This window comes from Piliocolobus tephrosceles, chromosome 19 (assembly GCF_002776525.5).
Source record: "Piliocolobus tephrosceles isolate RC106 chromosome 19, ASM277652v3, whole genome shotgun sequence".
Taxonomy (NCBI): domain Eukaryota; kingdom Metazoa; phylum Chordata; class Mammalia; order Primates; family Cercopithecidae; genus Piliocolobus; species Piliocolobus tephrosceles.
The window spans coordinates 41,975,816-41,991,556 of NC_045452.1; the positions used below are offsets into that span (position 1 = coordinate 41,975,816).

Consider the following 15,741-nt stretch of genomic DNA (forward strand, 5'->3'; position numbering starts at 1 on the left):
CAATCCTGGGACAGTCATAATGATTAGTATTCATCATTTTTAGTTTAAATATGTTATCTATTTTTTGAGACTTATTTATTTTTAGGGACATTATGGCAATTTTTTTTTTACTCAGAAACATCTAAAAAAATAAAAAGGTCAATAAAGAATATGAGTCTCAAGACTTGCTATTATACAATATGAACCTGGAATTTCTTCAAAATGTAGAAGACTGCCAAAACATCTTTAATTCCTAGAAAGTCTTTCTCTACAAATGTTTCAAAATATCCGAAGAATTGCTCAATTCTAATTTATATGTCCAACTAACTATTTTGGAGAGTTCAGACAAGAATTAATACAGAAAATACTCCGTACCTTTGAATCCTTTGGCTTCTTTTTCTTGCCTTTGTTTTTCACCTTGGTAGAACTAAACTAAAAAATGGGGGGAAAATCAGTGAACACTCAAACAACAGCATCATGAATCTCAACATAAAGAAACCATATTGGTTTTCACAGACTAGCCATAAGTTAAATGTACATAAAATGTTTAACAAAAATAACACTACAGTGTATCAGCCAAAGTGCTATGATTTATAATAGAAAACAAGCAAAATTTAATAATACCTAATGTTATAACTAAAATTAAATTGTTCCAACATTTTTATCTTATTTTCCACAGGGTTGGAATGTAGTTTCAAGTAATTAATCAGACTTTTAAGTAATTCCAGTTATATGCTATAATACTATTTGTATTATTAATGTATTTCTTTCACTAAGCCACACTAGACCTTCTGCACCTGACCACACACTGGGGCACCAACAGTGAATAACGAAGCCTTCAGCTCCTTATGCGGTATATCAGCTGTGTTTCCCTGCTTAGTCGGGCAATATTTGATGGAGCAGATTAAGATAAAATTTCATATAGATAGATGATTTGCTCCTGAAAATCAGTAAACAGGCATCTTTCTCTTTGAAAACTGCCACAATGCTGTGCTTTTCTCTATTTACTCACTTTCCTAAACTGAAGAATTTCTGAAGAATGAATAAAAGGCAACTGCAAACTACTAAGGAAGACAACTCTGGAACTGTTTTAACTTAAACTCAATTTAGAGCCACTCAAAACAAAGTCCCTTTGTTTTCCTTCTAGAGCAAAAATTAAAACTTTAGTTATTAAAGATAACTTTTCATTTTTATGCCAGGAGATGAAGAACTCTTCCTTTCTTAATTAGAATATTAATGTTTATCAGCTCTGAAACGTCATGGAAATTGTCTAATTTAAGCCTCATAGTTTGCTGATTATTGCTCCAATTCTGGGAAGACTGGCAGTGACTTTCTAGTGAAATAGTACGTACTACCCAGATACGTACTTTTAATGTCCTTTTAATGTGGTTCTTGAATACTGGCTGTGATGTCAATAAACACTGGCCTGGGTCCCCCTCTCATCCTCGGTTTAACACAGATTAGAACATAACATTTCAAGTGATCAAGTAACTTACCAGTGCGTCACCACTGTCTTGTTTCCTTAACACAGTACAGCGGCTGTCTGCAGGAATATACGGATGGTTTTGTGAGGAAACTAAATATTTACATTTCCATATAATACACTAAAGCCTTCAAACAACTCCTGAGACTACTAGCACAGGCCATGTTCTATTCTTTAATAGGCTTTGACACAAGTGTGGTTTAGAAACCAAGGGCAAAATGGCTGACTAAACAGGAAACCAACTACAAAGAACCATAGAACTTCAATCGGATTCAGCATAACGTGAGTGCCTTCTAGGTGCCATCTGTGCTGGTGCTGGGAATAGAGATGCACAAGACAGTCCCTGCCATTGATGAACTCCTGCTCCACTGCCAGAAAGACAGACAGACAAACACCTGTAACCCAGCATGCTAAGTACCACATGAAACACAAGGCAACAAAGCTCATGAAGGACTCAAGTCTGCAGTCTGCATGGGAGAGGCCCACAGGAGGGGCAAGGAGGACTCTGAGGAAGAGGGGACATTTAAGTTACTCTGGAAATGAACAAGCAAAGGGGTGGGGCATGGCGGGGGGAACTACATGAACAAAGACAGGAGTCAGGAAAGCACAAGGCAGGTTTGGGCACAGTCAGAAGTGGGGTGTGTGCTCAGAGACAGAGGATGATGACGAACCCAGACCCCAGATGATGTGAATTAAATTTGTAAGTAAAACTAAACAAATGTTTCCCAAATTGAAGAGTTAAAAGAATCAGAGAGATGTTCTAGAAGAGTCACTACCTGCAATATAAGAGGAAGATGGAAGAGTAGGAGAGTCTAGAGGCATGGAGTCCAGTTTGGAGGCTACTATAGTAGTCTAACTATGGAAAGGCAACTAAAGTCCTGGCCTTGGGAAGTGGGGTGGACAGCAAAGGATGGATCAACGACAAAGCTCATTTGGCTTGATGACAAACAAGTTATACTCTTAATACCGAAAAGAAAGAATTGAGACTAATTACAGAGTTTCCTGTTTAAAAACTAGATATACAGTGTTATTGACTGAGATAAATTGAGGAAAAACAGATCTCTGAAGATGTGATAGGTGGGTTCAGTCATACTGCTTCAAGGGGTTCTTTAGCTGTCTCACAGAAATACCCTAGGGAATCATGCATGAAGAGGTCAGGGGAAAAGTCGGGGCTCTCAGTTATCACAGTACTAGTGACACTGTCGAACACTCTAATCTACAAGATCAGTGGATTTTGAAAAGTTTTAAGAAATATAAGCATTTCTTTAAATGAGGAGATAAAACTTAAAATGTTTGGGGTGAAGGTGGAAGGCAGAGCTACTGGACTTCAGAATCCATTGGGATTGCCAATAATTTGGTTAGTGGCTTCTGACCTCATGACTAGAAACAGAGAAACAGTAGCAGCTGAAGTGCTGTGTTTTATATGTAGAGAACACAAGTTAAAGGACAAGTGTATGCTGAGAGGGAACTGTGTCCTTTTTAGTTGTCTTGTTTTGTGATCCAAACATGCATCAGATTTTGTAAGCTCAGTCCTGGGACAGCATTTTATTACCAGCAGCAGCAAACTAATGGTAATAAATTCAGGCTATCAAGTAGCATGTCAACTTCAGTCACGAAGCAGTATCCTGAAAAGATAAAGCCATCTGTATTTGAGTGTGCTCTTTTCTAAGAACTTTTGTTGTCAAAAGTAAGCTTTCCACTTCCTTATACTGCACTGGAACTTTATCATCTGTGACACCATCGTACAAGGCCGGACCTTTTAATGTACTCTTTAAAACAAACAGCATGACATTTAAAAATCTAACTCCTAACAATACATAGAGGAGACTTCTGATTCTGAGGGATTTGGGGATTATCATAACATGTTTATGTAGCATGAAAGGTAAGAAATTATTATTTAGAATCTAGGAATATGAGAATTTTTAAGTAAAACAGGACCACACAAGTCACTCCCTCCAAATCATCTCATTTTAATATGAGGAAATTAAGATCTAAGAGAAGAGAAGGAATTAGCTGCTAGCTAGCTAGCTAGTTCAAGCTGGACTCCATGCCGTTACCCAAATAGGACCCCACTTCCAAATAAGCCCTGACACCCAGCTTTCTAACTCCACTTTCACATTCACAGCCCATCTGAGACTCTACCCCTGCACCACAGCTTTCCTCTCTCCCAGGGAGAAAGGAAGTGTTGGGTCCTTCCTTTGATGCCCTTGGCACTTTCTCTGGCCCTCCTGTATTGAGCTTACTACCATGTTACTGTTATTGGTGCATGTTTCTTATTCTCTTTTCTAGAACACAAGGTCCTCAAGGGCAGAGACAAGTGTAAGCATTTCTGAATTCCTTCTCAATACCCATCACTGGGCCCACAAGGTTTTTAATGAACTAAACTAAGGAAGAAGCTGTGCCATAACCTACTTTTCCTGACCCCTAGTTCTAGGCTCTTCCCATTAAGACGTGGGGTATCCATTCTAGATTTTGCAAACATCTACTTCTGCAGGCCAATGTTTTCTAAAATGCTACAAATCAAACCACTTGCTAATAGATTCTGTCAATGTAACATGCAATCTTTCCCATGATGCTGTGAAAATATCTAAGACGGGAAGAACATTGTATATTGTTAGCATAACATACCCACATTTGAGTATCTCTTTAACTGATAAAGTAAAAAAGCTTTATGACATAAAAAAATTACTACTGTTAATCACTAACTTTCCCACATAAACTGGTTGTACCATAATAATTTTCACTATTTTCTTTGTTATGTATTTAAACAAGCTAGGTCCTTCACAGATTTTTTTCCCCTTAAGGTTTAATGTAATATAAATCTAAATTCAGTCCACATACCCATTATATCAAAGAATTCATCTAAAGCAGTATGCAATGCTGGGAACTTGTCTCTGTGTTCTTCTAGCAGCCATATTAAACAACGGGCTTCCTTCAATGATGTTGGCTCAGAGAAATAATCAAGTTGCTTTCCTTCTATAGAGGCTAGTTTGTGACCATATTTCTCATGCCAGAGGAAAGTCATGATACTAAAATCAAGCTGTTTAAGAGATGCTCCATAACGAGAAAAGAAAGGTCCTGTGGCATCTAAGCCTGTAATAAAAACAAAACCCCAATCAGAAAAGGAGGGAAATTATTTACTGTAAAATCACATTCAGTCTCACATCTCTGAAAGCAGCTGACTATAGTTTGCTTAAATTCTCAGCAAAAACATTTAAATAGTTGAGAACAGATTCGTTCAAGCTGTTAGGCATTTTAGAAACACCATTTAACATTGTTAGACTAATTATAATAATTCTTGTCTATTAGATTTGAATAATGTGGACCAAAGTCTTCTACTATCATAGTTACATTTATTAGACCTAGGAGATGAAAGTATGGCATTAAATTTCTTTAAAAATATAACAATGAGGCCAGGTATGGTGGTTTAGGCCTGTAACCCCAGCACTTTGGGAGGCCAAGGCTGAAAGATCACTTGAGGCCAGGAGTTCAATACCAGCCCTGGCAACATAGCAAGACCCCTATCTCTACAAAAAAAAAAAAAAAATTAGCCAGGCATGGTGACAAATGCCTGTAGTCCCAGCTACTTGGGAGGCTGAGGTGGGGGGATTGCTTGAGCCCAGGACTTCAAGGCTACAGTGAGCTATGATGGTGCCACTGCACTCCAGCCTGGGTGATGGGGCAAGATCCTATCTCTAAAAAAAAAAAAAAAAACCCAAACAATGTTTTCACGAATTCATAATGACTTTTGTTCCAATTAGTATAAACTAGCAAGATTTTATGTTTCTTTATATGGATTCCATAGTAACAAAACATCAACAATATGCAAAATCTTCCCAAATGTGTCTAAAAGAGGAAATGGGTAAACCCATTCCCCAACACCTAAAATAACTGCTCCTTATTCCCCAAAATGTGGGTCCTCACCCTCCTCTACAAAAAATCAAGGTGGTAAGTATGCCTACTTTTATTCTCCACTCTCCAAATTAGAAAACAGGGTGACCGCAATCTCATACACACTCCTACTGAAACGACAGTGAAGCCCCACTCCTGATGAACGGCTACCAAAAAGAAAAAAGGAGCTCTGTCCAATTTCTCCATCATGCCTCTAATACAAAACGGTCACTTCTTCCAAGGGCCTCAGTCAACAAATGAAGTCAATAAATGAAGCAGAGATTGCTCAGAGTCAAAATTACCCTAGACTGCTCGCTTCCGGATTAAAGAGTTAGCTTGCAGAGATCATATTGCAGGAAAATTAGGATCTTTGAACACCAGAATCAGGGACCATGTAGAATACTCACACACTAAAAGATTTATGAGAGCCCAGTGAAGAAACAGCACACGCCCATCGTGCTCAGTGAGGGGAATGCAGGCAGGCAGTGTCCACTATTGAAATGTTAAATTTATCTCACTAGTGTTCTATTACTTCCCTCTCCCTCCCTCCTTTCCTCTCTCTTTTCCTCTCTTCATCTTCTGCTGAACATAAAAACTGACCTCTCTTATGTTAAATATGTGCATGATATAAGTCCACCCAACAGACGTTTTATGAGAAGTAAAATTCCAGGAAATGAAAACTGCTTTACTTCTTATTTAAGTGTGCATTTTACCTCAGGACTGCAGTAACAGCCTTACTAATTAACATGCTTGAACTCATTTCACAACTTTAAATAAAAATTGCTACTTTAAATAGTATACATATATCCTTATTAAAATGATACCTTTAATCTTCAGAATAAACATGGTTTATATCAAAAGACATGTTCACCCTTTCCTGCCAGTGAGCTGGAGGGCTCAAGTGCTGCATTTACCTGAATGAACAAGGGCCGACAGTCTTGACCGTGTAGCATAACCCAGGCAAACCTACTTCTCCAGTCCTGAGTATCTCCTAAAGCATGTTAAAGCAAGCAATAACTTTATAATGTGCTTACTTGATATTCACTAGTGACAATCTTGTCACTTAAAAATAACTTTCTGGGATCACAAATCCACGAGGATCTATGCTCAAAGCAGGCATGTTCAGCTGTCTAACTATGCCAAGCTTGCTGCCATCTTACATTGTCTCTTCTGGCAGAAACTGACCAATATCTTCTCTGAAACCCTAGAATTCTAATAGCCCCATGTTTCTAAACATTGGGGACGGCTGGCAGAGGCTTGGCAGGCCCCACTCTGTGGTCTGCTGCTAAAGGCCCTGCCTTTTTCCTGTGGCTTCCTTTAGCCTTTTATCTAATAGCTGCCAACTGAATAAACTATTGTGCTAGGCCAGTTGCTATCCAGTCACTAAGATAAATAGTGCCCTGGTAGGTGCCCAAAGCATCCCTACCTCGTGTCACAAAACAACTGCATCTGCAGCTGCCTTCTTCAGTCCTACATGGCCTTAGGCAAAGCGCCTGCTTTGGGGGAAGGTAGGGGGCTTGCTCACTCTTCCCTTCTCCCAGCCAAGTTACTAAAGTCAGAACACAGTACAGAGTCATATAATCCTGTGATTTACCACAGCTCAGTCCAACCCCAGGATACGTTTCTCTTAATCTCTAGATACAGATTTGCCCTAGGTGACCCTGAGCAATTAAGTCTCATCCACTCTTCCCTCTAAATTTTTCTTCAAAGAATCTGAATTATATATTTGTCTTCTCAACACAGCTCCGGAGCAGGGGCAGACTCCAGGATGCGTTATTTACCATGGTTGTGCCTAGTATTCACACATCTACACATTTACAAATAGTTTAGTCTAATATAGGTCTGGATTTCTTTACTGACTGGTCTTTCCTTAGATTGCACCTTTTGAAAAAGTATACTGTAACCTACCTATAAAATAACCTAAAAATTGTGGTGTATGTGTGTGTATGTAATAGTTTTTTTGTTTTTTAAAGGCCTTCATATATTTAGTTCTTTTTTAAAAAAATTCTTTTAGAGGCAGGTCTTGCAACATTGCCAGGTTGGTCTCAAATTCCTGAGCTTAAGCAATCATCCTGCCTCAGCCTCCCAAGTAGCTGGGACTGGAAAAGTATTCTTAACCATACAAATGTATAGTCCTGCATTTAAAGTTATAAATTATATGACAAGAAAATGAAAATGACTCAGAGACCTACACTTCTCCTTCCTATTAAAGTATATTGCTCTGGAATATAAAGGGACATACCAAAGCTATTAAGTTTTTGGATCCAGGCGGCTAATTTGGGCTCCACTTCTTTAAGCTCACTCAAAACATGCAGAAATATTCTTGTTTTTACTCTGTTCTTTTCTTGAATCAAGTGACGAATAACATAGTCCACTGCTTCATTTAGAAAATTTCTGCTAGAAAAACAGGTTGTATAGTCTTCTGTGCTCAAAACTTTCCAAGAAAGCAATTCTTTGAGAAGCGTGGCTGTATTCTGTATGCCAGATTTGATTTTGTCAGCATACTGCTTTATACACTGTAGAATTCTGTCATCAAGGAACTGACAATGCTGAACATTGTCTACAGTTTCTAAGGATAAATAACAATGGTTAAAGTGATAAATAGATAAATAGGACTAATTCACAATGATATAAACTTAGAAATAATGTAAAATTACATAATATAAAATGATTCAGATTGATTATATTGTTTTACTAAACAACTCAAGAAACTTTAATTAGAAATATAAACATTTAACAATACTTTTGAAAAGACATGAAAGTGCACATTAAAATAAACATATCAAAAGCAAGCATTTTATACCCTTCATTCTGAACCATTCATGTAGCATTTAAAACTTAGTTCCTCTAAAATATGGCCACTTCCTTCAACAATCCTAACCCAGCTTCATCAACTACCTTAACTTTACATACAATAACTATGTTTAGTCATTAAGCAAGGAAAGTTAAAATACAATCTCTGAAAGGTTTTTCAGTGCTCTTTACACCAACCCAATTCTGTCTTCGAGTAACAGAAGACAGTGATAATATTAAATTAGTAACTGAAAATCTTCATTTCAATTCAATATCAATGAACATAAGGCCCAAAAGATGCTTATATTTATACTTTTAAATGAAAGTATAATATTCGTATCATGGCTTTGGCTTCTGCATACCTTTCTGCTCTTCGTTTTTAGGTGGATTACTTTCTCTTAAGTCCTCCTCCATTCTTTCTTGTGCTAATTTTTTTGCTTCTTTTTTTTGGATCTTTCTCTTCAATTTTTTGTCTTCTTTCAGTCTTAGTTTCTCTAGGCTGATAAACAATTACAATTAGTGATAACTCGATGAACTGCTTTCCTTTGACTATCGTAGAAACCATCTTCCAAGCAATACATTAGAAGTTTTCCTTTTTAATTAGAGCCCAGCCTACATCTTCCATTCAATATAAGAAACTGTCAGTATTGTCAAAATAAGGGTACTTGTTTCATGAAAACAAGAACCTCAATGATTAGGTGATGTCTAAGGATGCAGTCTACAGATTGTATAGATGTCACTTCCATGTATGTAAGTTACTTCATAAGGTAAACAGAAACAGTACAAATTACTCTGAAAAATAATTCATGTAAACTCTCATTTCTAAGAAAGGTCCCATAGTAAAATATAGTTTTCACATCCCAATAATAACCCACAACACTATAATTTGGTTGATCTGGTTACAATGAATTCTCTCCAACAAATAATTCTGTTCATCTTTTCTTTTGCTTTTTCTTGGTCACAAATATTAAAAAATAATCACTTCTTAGAAAGAAAAACAAGAAGCAGGACCAAAAAGAAAAGAAAAAAGAATCTGAATTATTTGATCTACACAAAAAGCTATAGAGAAGTAATAATTTAGACAGTACATTGAGTATTTCAGGGTAAAAAATAGTCATAGGTTCAAAATGTTTATTGAAGAGAGATAAAAAGAAAAATACGCTTTTGGAATTAAAGTTTCAATAACAGACAGCAAACTATATAGTTTTTATATAAATGACAAATCTATTCATCAAACATGTAATTTCACAGCATCAAATGTTCTAATTTTACTTGTAAATTCAACCACTAGATAAATAATTCTGAATCAAGTTTTTAGTATTTAGTCATTCTAGGCTAGTTCTCTTTAAATTTCCATAAAAATCATTTCTAAAAAACACTTATTTGGATATATGTATACACAGCCAATTTTTTAAAAGGCATAATTTAGAAATCTGCATTTAATTGAATTATATTCTAAGAGACATCATCAAACCACTGATTGTTAAAAATCTTACCTAGAACATTTCTGTTTCAGAATAGGTCTTGGAGGAACCTTTTCTTTTATGACCTTGTGTTCAAACTTTAAATAAAACAAAGACATCCAAAATTTGTCTCATACTCCCATGACATAAAACACAAAACCACAAGTGACAAATATTTCAGAAGCACACATAATGTTCAGTTTGATAGAGAACAGTGATGATGTTCTGACCCAGACAAAAGCCAAGAAAGCTTTAGCAAAATAATTTACTGAAGAGGAACAAGAGAGTAGACACACTTGAGGAAAAATATTTTTAAAAATTAAGAGTAAGCAGATGATCTAATAAAGTGTAAATATTATTACGACTACCCACTCCTGCCACTCCCATGTCAAGAAGTTAAAGGTAATCCCTCAAGATGCTCTTCCCCTTCCCTAAAAACCTGCACACCCACTAATGCCCAAAAGTTTACCAGGATTAAGAAAATGAAGTTATCAGAAAGAGTAAAAACAGTAAAACTAAGATATAAAAAGCCTCCTTTTCCTATTAAAAAATAAAAGAATATACAAATGCTTTCATTACAATGAAGGATTCTCACATCCAAGTATTTCCTATATTTTCTTAAATGAAGTAATTGCTTCTTTCCTGGAAAATATCCAAATTACATGACATCTACAAATTCAAATCATGTTTCAAAAGGTGTAAACATTTTGGTTATCTATTTAACCCCTTTATTACTTACTTCACATTTAACTTGACCACCACTGCTGAAGATGATAATCTTAGAAATGACACCTTCACAGTCAGGGGTAAGACACATTCCTTGTAGAAAATCCTATTTGATTTAAAAAAAAAAAACAAAAAAAACAAGAAAAATGTTACGTCTGGGGGGATAAATCTATACATGTATACTACTTTTACCACTAGGAACAGTCAAAATATGGACTAAAACCATTTTCAGGGAAGTGGTGAAAATCCTTACTCACTGCCATGTGAATTCTAAGGCTTCCATGTAGGAAAAGCATACTTTCAGGTGTGGGTCTGACCATGTGACTTGCTTTCATCAATGCAAAGTGACCAGACATGATGTACACATGTCTAGGCAAAAGGTTTAACAAACACTTTATAGACTGGACATTGTTCTTTTTCCTCTGACACAGGAAGATGTTCCAGAAAAGGGCCATTCTTCAACTTAGATTGAGAAACAAGGAATAGAGCCACACAGAATAAAGCTGCTACAGCCCAGTCCCAGCCAACAACTGCAGAACTGTAGGACAAGTCATGTAAGCAAAAAACAAACTTCTCTGAATGTATGCCACAAGATATTTGGGTTGTATATTACTTCAGCATATCCTAGTGAAAGCTAACTAATCTAAAGAGCATATTTAAAACCATGGGAATGGTTAAGACCACTAAAAGATGGTATATCGCTAGAGAAACTCAATTTAGGTAAGACAACGACATAGTAGAAGTGACTCAAAGGTGACAGTTATTTACTCACATCATTATATTGTTAATTAATTATGTGAAAATGTACAAAATGTGAGAATTTATTTCTACCAAACTTTAATAATTGCTATTGTTAACAGATGCCTAGTACAACTGCCTTACTCTTTCCCAAATAAGAACAGTGGTCTGCATAAGCCTAAGAAGTGTAGGAAAAGGTCCATAGTTTCTACAGATCAGAAACAAATTCTGTGAATACAAATAAGATCATAATACTATGTCTTCCCTCAAAGTATGTCTACTTCATGGTAATTAACGTCATTATCTTGATAATAAGAAAATCCCTGGTGAGAAATGGCAGTTTAAAATTGAAGTTGATCCTTCTTCCCAACATTAAAAAAATTGTTTTGAGTTGATTTCTTAGTACAAATTACTGCATCAAATTTTGGTTTTGAAACCTCTAATTCCACATCAAAACTTTCAAGTGGGGTCTGGCACAGTCTCATACCTATAATCCCAGCACTTTGGGAGGCTGAAGTAGGATCACTTGGGTCAAGGAGTCTGAGGCTGCAGTGAGCTACGACTGCACCACTGCCTCTAGCCTGGGCAACACAGTGAGATCTGTCTCTTTAAAAAAACAAAGCCTCTATGGTTAATGCCTTCATAATTGTATAAATAAAAACAAAACCTGATTTTCCACTTTATTATTAAAGTTATAATTTAAAACTTTCTAATTATGTGCAGAATGTTCAGGAAGGAATTCTTGGGGGAAAAATTTGACATACAGTAAGTGTACTGAAAAATTCAGACAATCTTGTTATGCTTTACCTTGTCAATTTTATCATTAAAGGTTGTACTTTTTAACTTCTTCCAGCAATTCATGTGAAATTCTATTTTACAGTACTGGCAACAGCTGATGCGTATAAAACCCTAGGGTTACAAAAAAATTTGTAATTAACGTTTCAGAGATGTCTCTGCACACACACTTACTACAACACACATAAAGACAAAGAGAGAGAGCTTGACTAACATGTTTATTTCCACAGCAAAAAGTCACATTATTCTTTATATCAAATATTTTATAAACATTATTTCATCTGATTTACTAACCACGGACATTGGAACAGTAGGACAAGGGCAGCTACTATCTTCTTGAATAAACCAGTATAACTTAATTAAGTGCCAGACTTATCTCAAATTTTGGTCTTTAACAGCTAATTCAGTGATCACAATGACCTTTAGATTCGGGACTCAAATTTTATGAGACATCAGAATTGCAACAAATCAGAGGTAACAATCTCACTTTGTTTCCTATCCTCCTAAGGTGGCTGGAAGAGGAAAAGGAATGAGCCAGCCTGCCTTCTCATGTCACTACCCCAGCCCACAGTGTTTATACATCAGTGGCTCTGGTTCCCATGTGAGATGATGTAGACCTAAAAAAGTACAGGGGCCGGGCGCGGTGGCTCAAGCCTGTAATCCCAGCACTTTGGGAGGCCGAGACGGGCGGATCACGAGGTAAGGAGATCGAGACCATCCTGGCCAACACAGTGAAACCCCGTCTCTACTAAAAAAATACAAAAAACTAGCCAGGTGAGGCGGCAGCGCCTGTAGTCCCAGCAACTCGGGAGGCTGAGGCAGGAGAATGGCATAAACCCGGGAGGCGGAGTTTGCAGTGAGCTGATATCTGGCCACTGCACTCCAGCCTGGGCGACAGAGCGAGACTCCATCTCCAAAAAAAAAAAAAAAAAAAAAAAAAAAGTACAGGAAGGCTGGGCGCGGTGGTTCATACCTGTAATCCCAGCACTTTGGGAGGCTGAGGGGTGCAGATTACGAAGTCAAGAGATCGAGACCATCCTGATCAACAGGATGAAACTCCGTCTCTACTAAAAATACAAAAATTAGCTGGGTGTGCTGGGACATGCCTGTAATCCCAGCTACTCGGGAGGCTGAGGCAGGAAAATTGCTTGAACCCAGGAGGCAGAGGGTGCAGTGAGCCAAGATTGTGCCACTGCGCTCCAGCCTGGGTGACAGAGTGAGACTCCGTCTCAAAAAAAAAAAAAAAAGTCCAGGGAAAGGGGTGGACAACTGCTAACTAGCCAGAGAACTTGGGTGCTTCCAATTAGAGATTGTTTTGAGCCCATTTTAAGGAATGATTTTGCAATTAATGTCCCACTGTACACTCATTATTTACCTTAAAGTCTGGATCAGTTATGTATATCTGGATCTTAGAATATCCATGGCACTTCTGATAGCAACAAATGGCATCTGGCACTGGAGGGAACTTGCATTCTTCAACAAATTTCTCTAACAGCATCTAAAACAAAATAAACAAAAATGATACCATTACAATACTAATCTGTCAATAAAAATGTCTGTGATTTCAATAACCTCTTGCCATCAAAATATTTTCAGCGTAAGAATGACTAAATTTTTTTCACCAACAACAAACTACACACAACTTTGAAAGTTTTTCCTTTTAAAAGGAAGGCTGATACAAAGACATAAGAGATTTAAAAAGAGGACTGAACAAAATTTTTTTACAGAATTTCGAAAGAATCAAAATTTTGTCCTGTTACAATCATCAAATCTCATTTCATAATTTACAACTCTCAGAAATCTCCCATAAGCGTTAAGAGGAAGTCAAGCAAGGCAGAATAACCCTCAGGGGAATCCTGAGGACTTTACTGGCTCCTCTTGCCCGACATCACCTCATCCAGGATCCTAACACTCCCATGATCTTCCTCCTTGCAGCTCTGCCACTATTGTTTGTGGACTCCCTGGCGAATTATTCCATGGCTAATGAAGCCCCCAAAAGACTCATGCCATGCCTCCAGTGCTGGCTTTTTGTTATCAATAGCTCCTGTGCCTCCATCCCAATCTTATATGAAGAGAGGAAAATCCAAGAATCCCTGTGTTTTATTTTTTATAACAGCTTTGTTGAGATATAATTAACACACTATACAACTCAAGTAAAGTGTAGTTCAGTGGTTTTCAGCATATTCACAGGATGTACCGATATCACCACAATCTAAATTTAGAACATTTTCAACAAGAAACTCCATATGCATTAGCAGTCCCTCCTCATTTTCCCCTAACCTCCCAGGCCCAGCAATCACTAGTCTGCTTTCTGTCCTATATACAGATTTGCCTATTCTGGAGATTTCATACGAAGGACTCACACAAGCCCTTTGTGTTTGGCTTCTTTTATTTAGCATAATGTTGCCAAGGTTCATACATGCTGTAGCATGTTATCAAGTACTTTTTTGTTTTTTGTTTTTTTTTTTGAGACAGGCTCTCACTCTGTCACTCAGGCTGGAGTGCAGTGGCATAATCTCAGCTCACTGAAACCTCTGCCTCCTAGGTTCAACTGATCCTCCCACCTCAGCCTCCTGAGTCGCTGGGACTACAGGTGTGTGCCACCATGTTTGGCTAATTTTTGTATTGATGGGTTTCGCCATGTTGCCCAGGCTGGTCTGGAACTCCTGAGCTCAAGCAAGCTTCCTGCCTTGGCGTCCGAAAGTGGTGGGATTACAGGAGTGAGCCACCACACCTGGCCATTTGTTTTTCAGGCAGACTCTCACTCTGTTGCCCAGGCTGCACTGCAGTGGCACAATCAAGGCTCAGAGCAGCCTCAACCTCCCAGGTTCCAATACTTATTCACCCATTTATCAGCTGATGAATACTTGGGCTATTTCCCATTTTGGGCTATTATGACTAACGCTGCTATGAACATTCACGTACAAGTTTTTGTGAGAACATGTTTTCCTTTCTCTGTACACACCTAGGAGTGAAACTGCTGGGTCATATGGTATGCTATATTTTGAATGTTTGACCCTCCAAACCACATGTTGAAATCTGATCCCTGGTGTTGGAGGTGAGACACAGTGGGAGGTGTTTGAGTCATGGTGGCGAATCTCTCATGAATAGACTAATTCCCTCCCTGGGGTGAGTGAGTTCTCACTCCATTAGTTCCCTAAAGAGTTGGTTGTTAAAAAGAGTCTGGCACTTCCCTGTCTCTCACCATATGATCTCTACAGACTGGCTCTCCTACGCCTTCTCACATGAGTAGGAGCTTGCTGAAGGCCCTCACCAGCAGATGCTGACACCATGCTTCTTAGACAGCCTGCAAAACCACAAGCCTACTTTTCTTCAGAAATCACCCAGTCTCAGGTAGTCCTTTATAGCAACACAAATGGACTGAGACATGGTAACTCTATGTTTAACTGTCTGAGGAACTGCCAGACTATTTTCCAAAGCAGCTGCATCATTATACATTACCACCAGCAGTGTCTGAATGTTCCCATTTTTCTATACCCTTGCCAATATTTATTGTCTACCCACATCCTAGTGAGTGTGGAGTGGTATCTCACTGTGGTTTTGATTTGTATTTCTCTGATAGCTAATGATGCTGAATATCTTTTCATGTGCTAATTGGCCACTTGTATATCTTCTTTGCAGAAATGTCTATTCAGATCCTTTGTCTACTTCTTAAATTAGATTATTTGTCTTTTTATTATTGAGTTGTAAAAGTTGACTTCAGCCAAAATCAAGTTCTGAGTACATGTGAGAGTTCACTACAAGTAAAATCCTATCTCAGTCATTTCACACATATGTCTTTCTAGAACAAGCAAAGCATCTTTATGCTTCTGGATGTGAGACTAAATTCATATTTTTCTGAAACTTTAAGTA

At 37.7% G+C, this 15,741-nt stretch overlaps 1 protein-coding gene across 6 annotated transcripts in view; it reads right to left on the reverse strand.

Moving 5' to 3' along the window:
• TTC3 (tetratricopeptide repeat domain 3) overlaps nucleotides 1-15,741 on the reverse strand; it is a 121,400-nt gene that overhangs the window by 42,596 nt on the left and 63,063 nt on the right. For 5 of the 6 annotated variants that reach the window (XM_023191420.2, XM_026456032.1, XM_026456031.1 and 2 more), the window contains 9 exons: nucleotides 13,244-13,366; nucleotides 11,881-11,982; nucleotides 10,349-10,441; nucleotides 9,643-9,707; nucleotides 8,509-8,645; nucleotides 7,596-7,922; nucleotides 4,304-4,555; nucleotides 1,476-1,522; nucleotides 355-411 (listed from right to left, as the gene is read on the reverse strand). In XM_023191420.2, the coding sequence (XP_023047188.1) occupies nucleotides 355-411; nucleotides 1,476-1,522; nucleotides 4,304-4,555; nucleotides 7,596-7,922; nucleotides 8,509-8,645; nucleotides 9,643-9,707; nucleotides 10,349-10,441; nucleotides 11,881-11,982; nucleotides 13,244-13,366 (1,203 nt within the window). The remainder of the gene's footprint in view (nucleotides 1-354; nucleotides 412-1,475; nucleotides 1,523-4,303; nucleotides 4,556-7,595; nucleotides 7,923-8,508; nucleotides 8,646-9,642; nucleotides 9,708-10,348; nucleotides 10,442-11,880; nucleotides 11,983-13,243; nucleotides 13,367-15,741) is intronic. The other variant, XM_026456033.1, reaches the window with a different exon arrangement.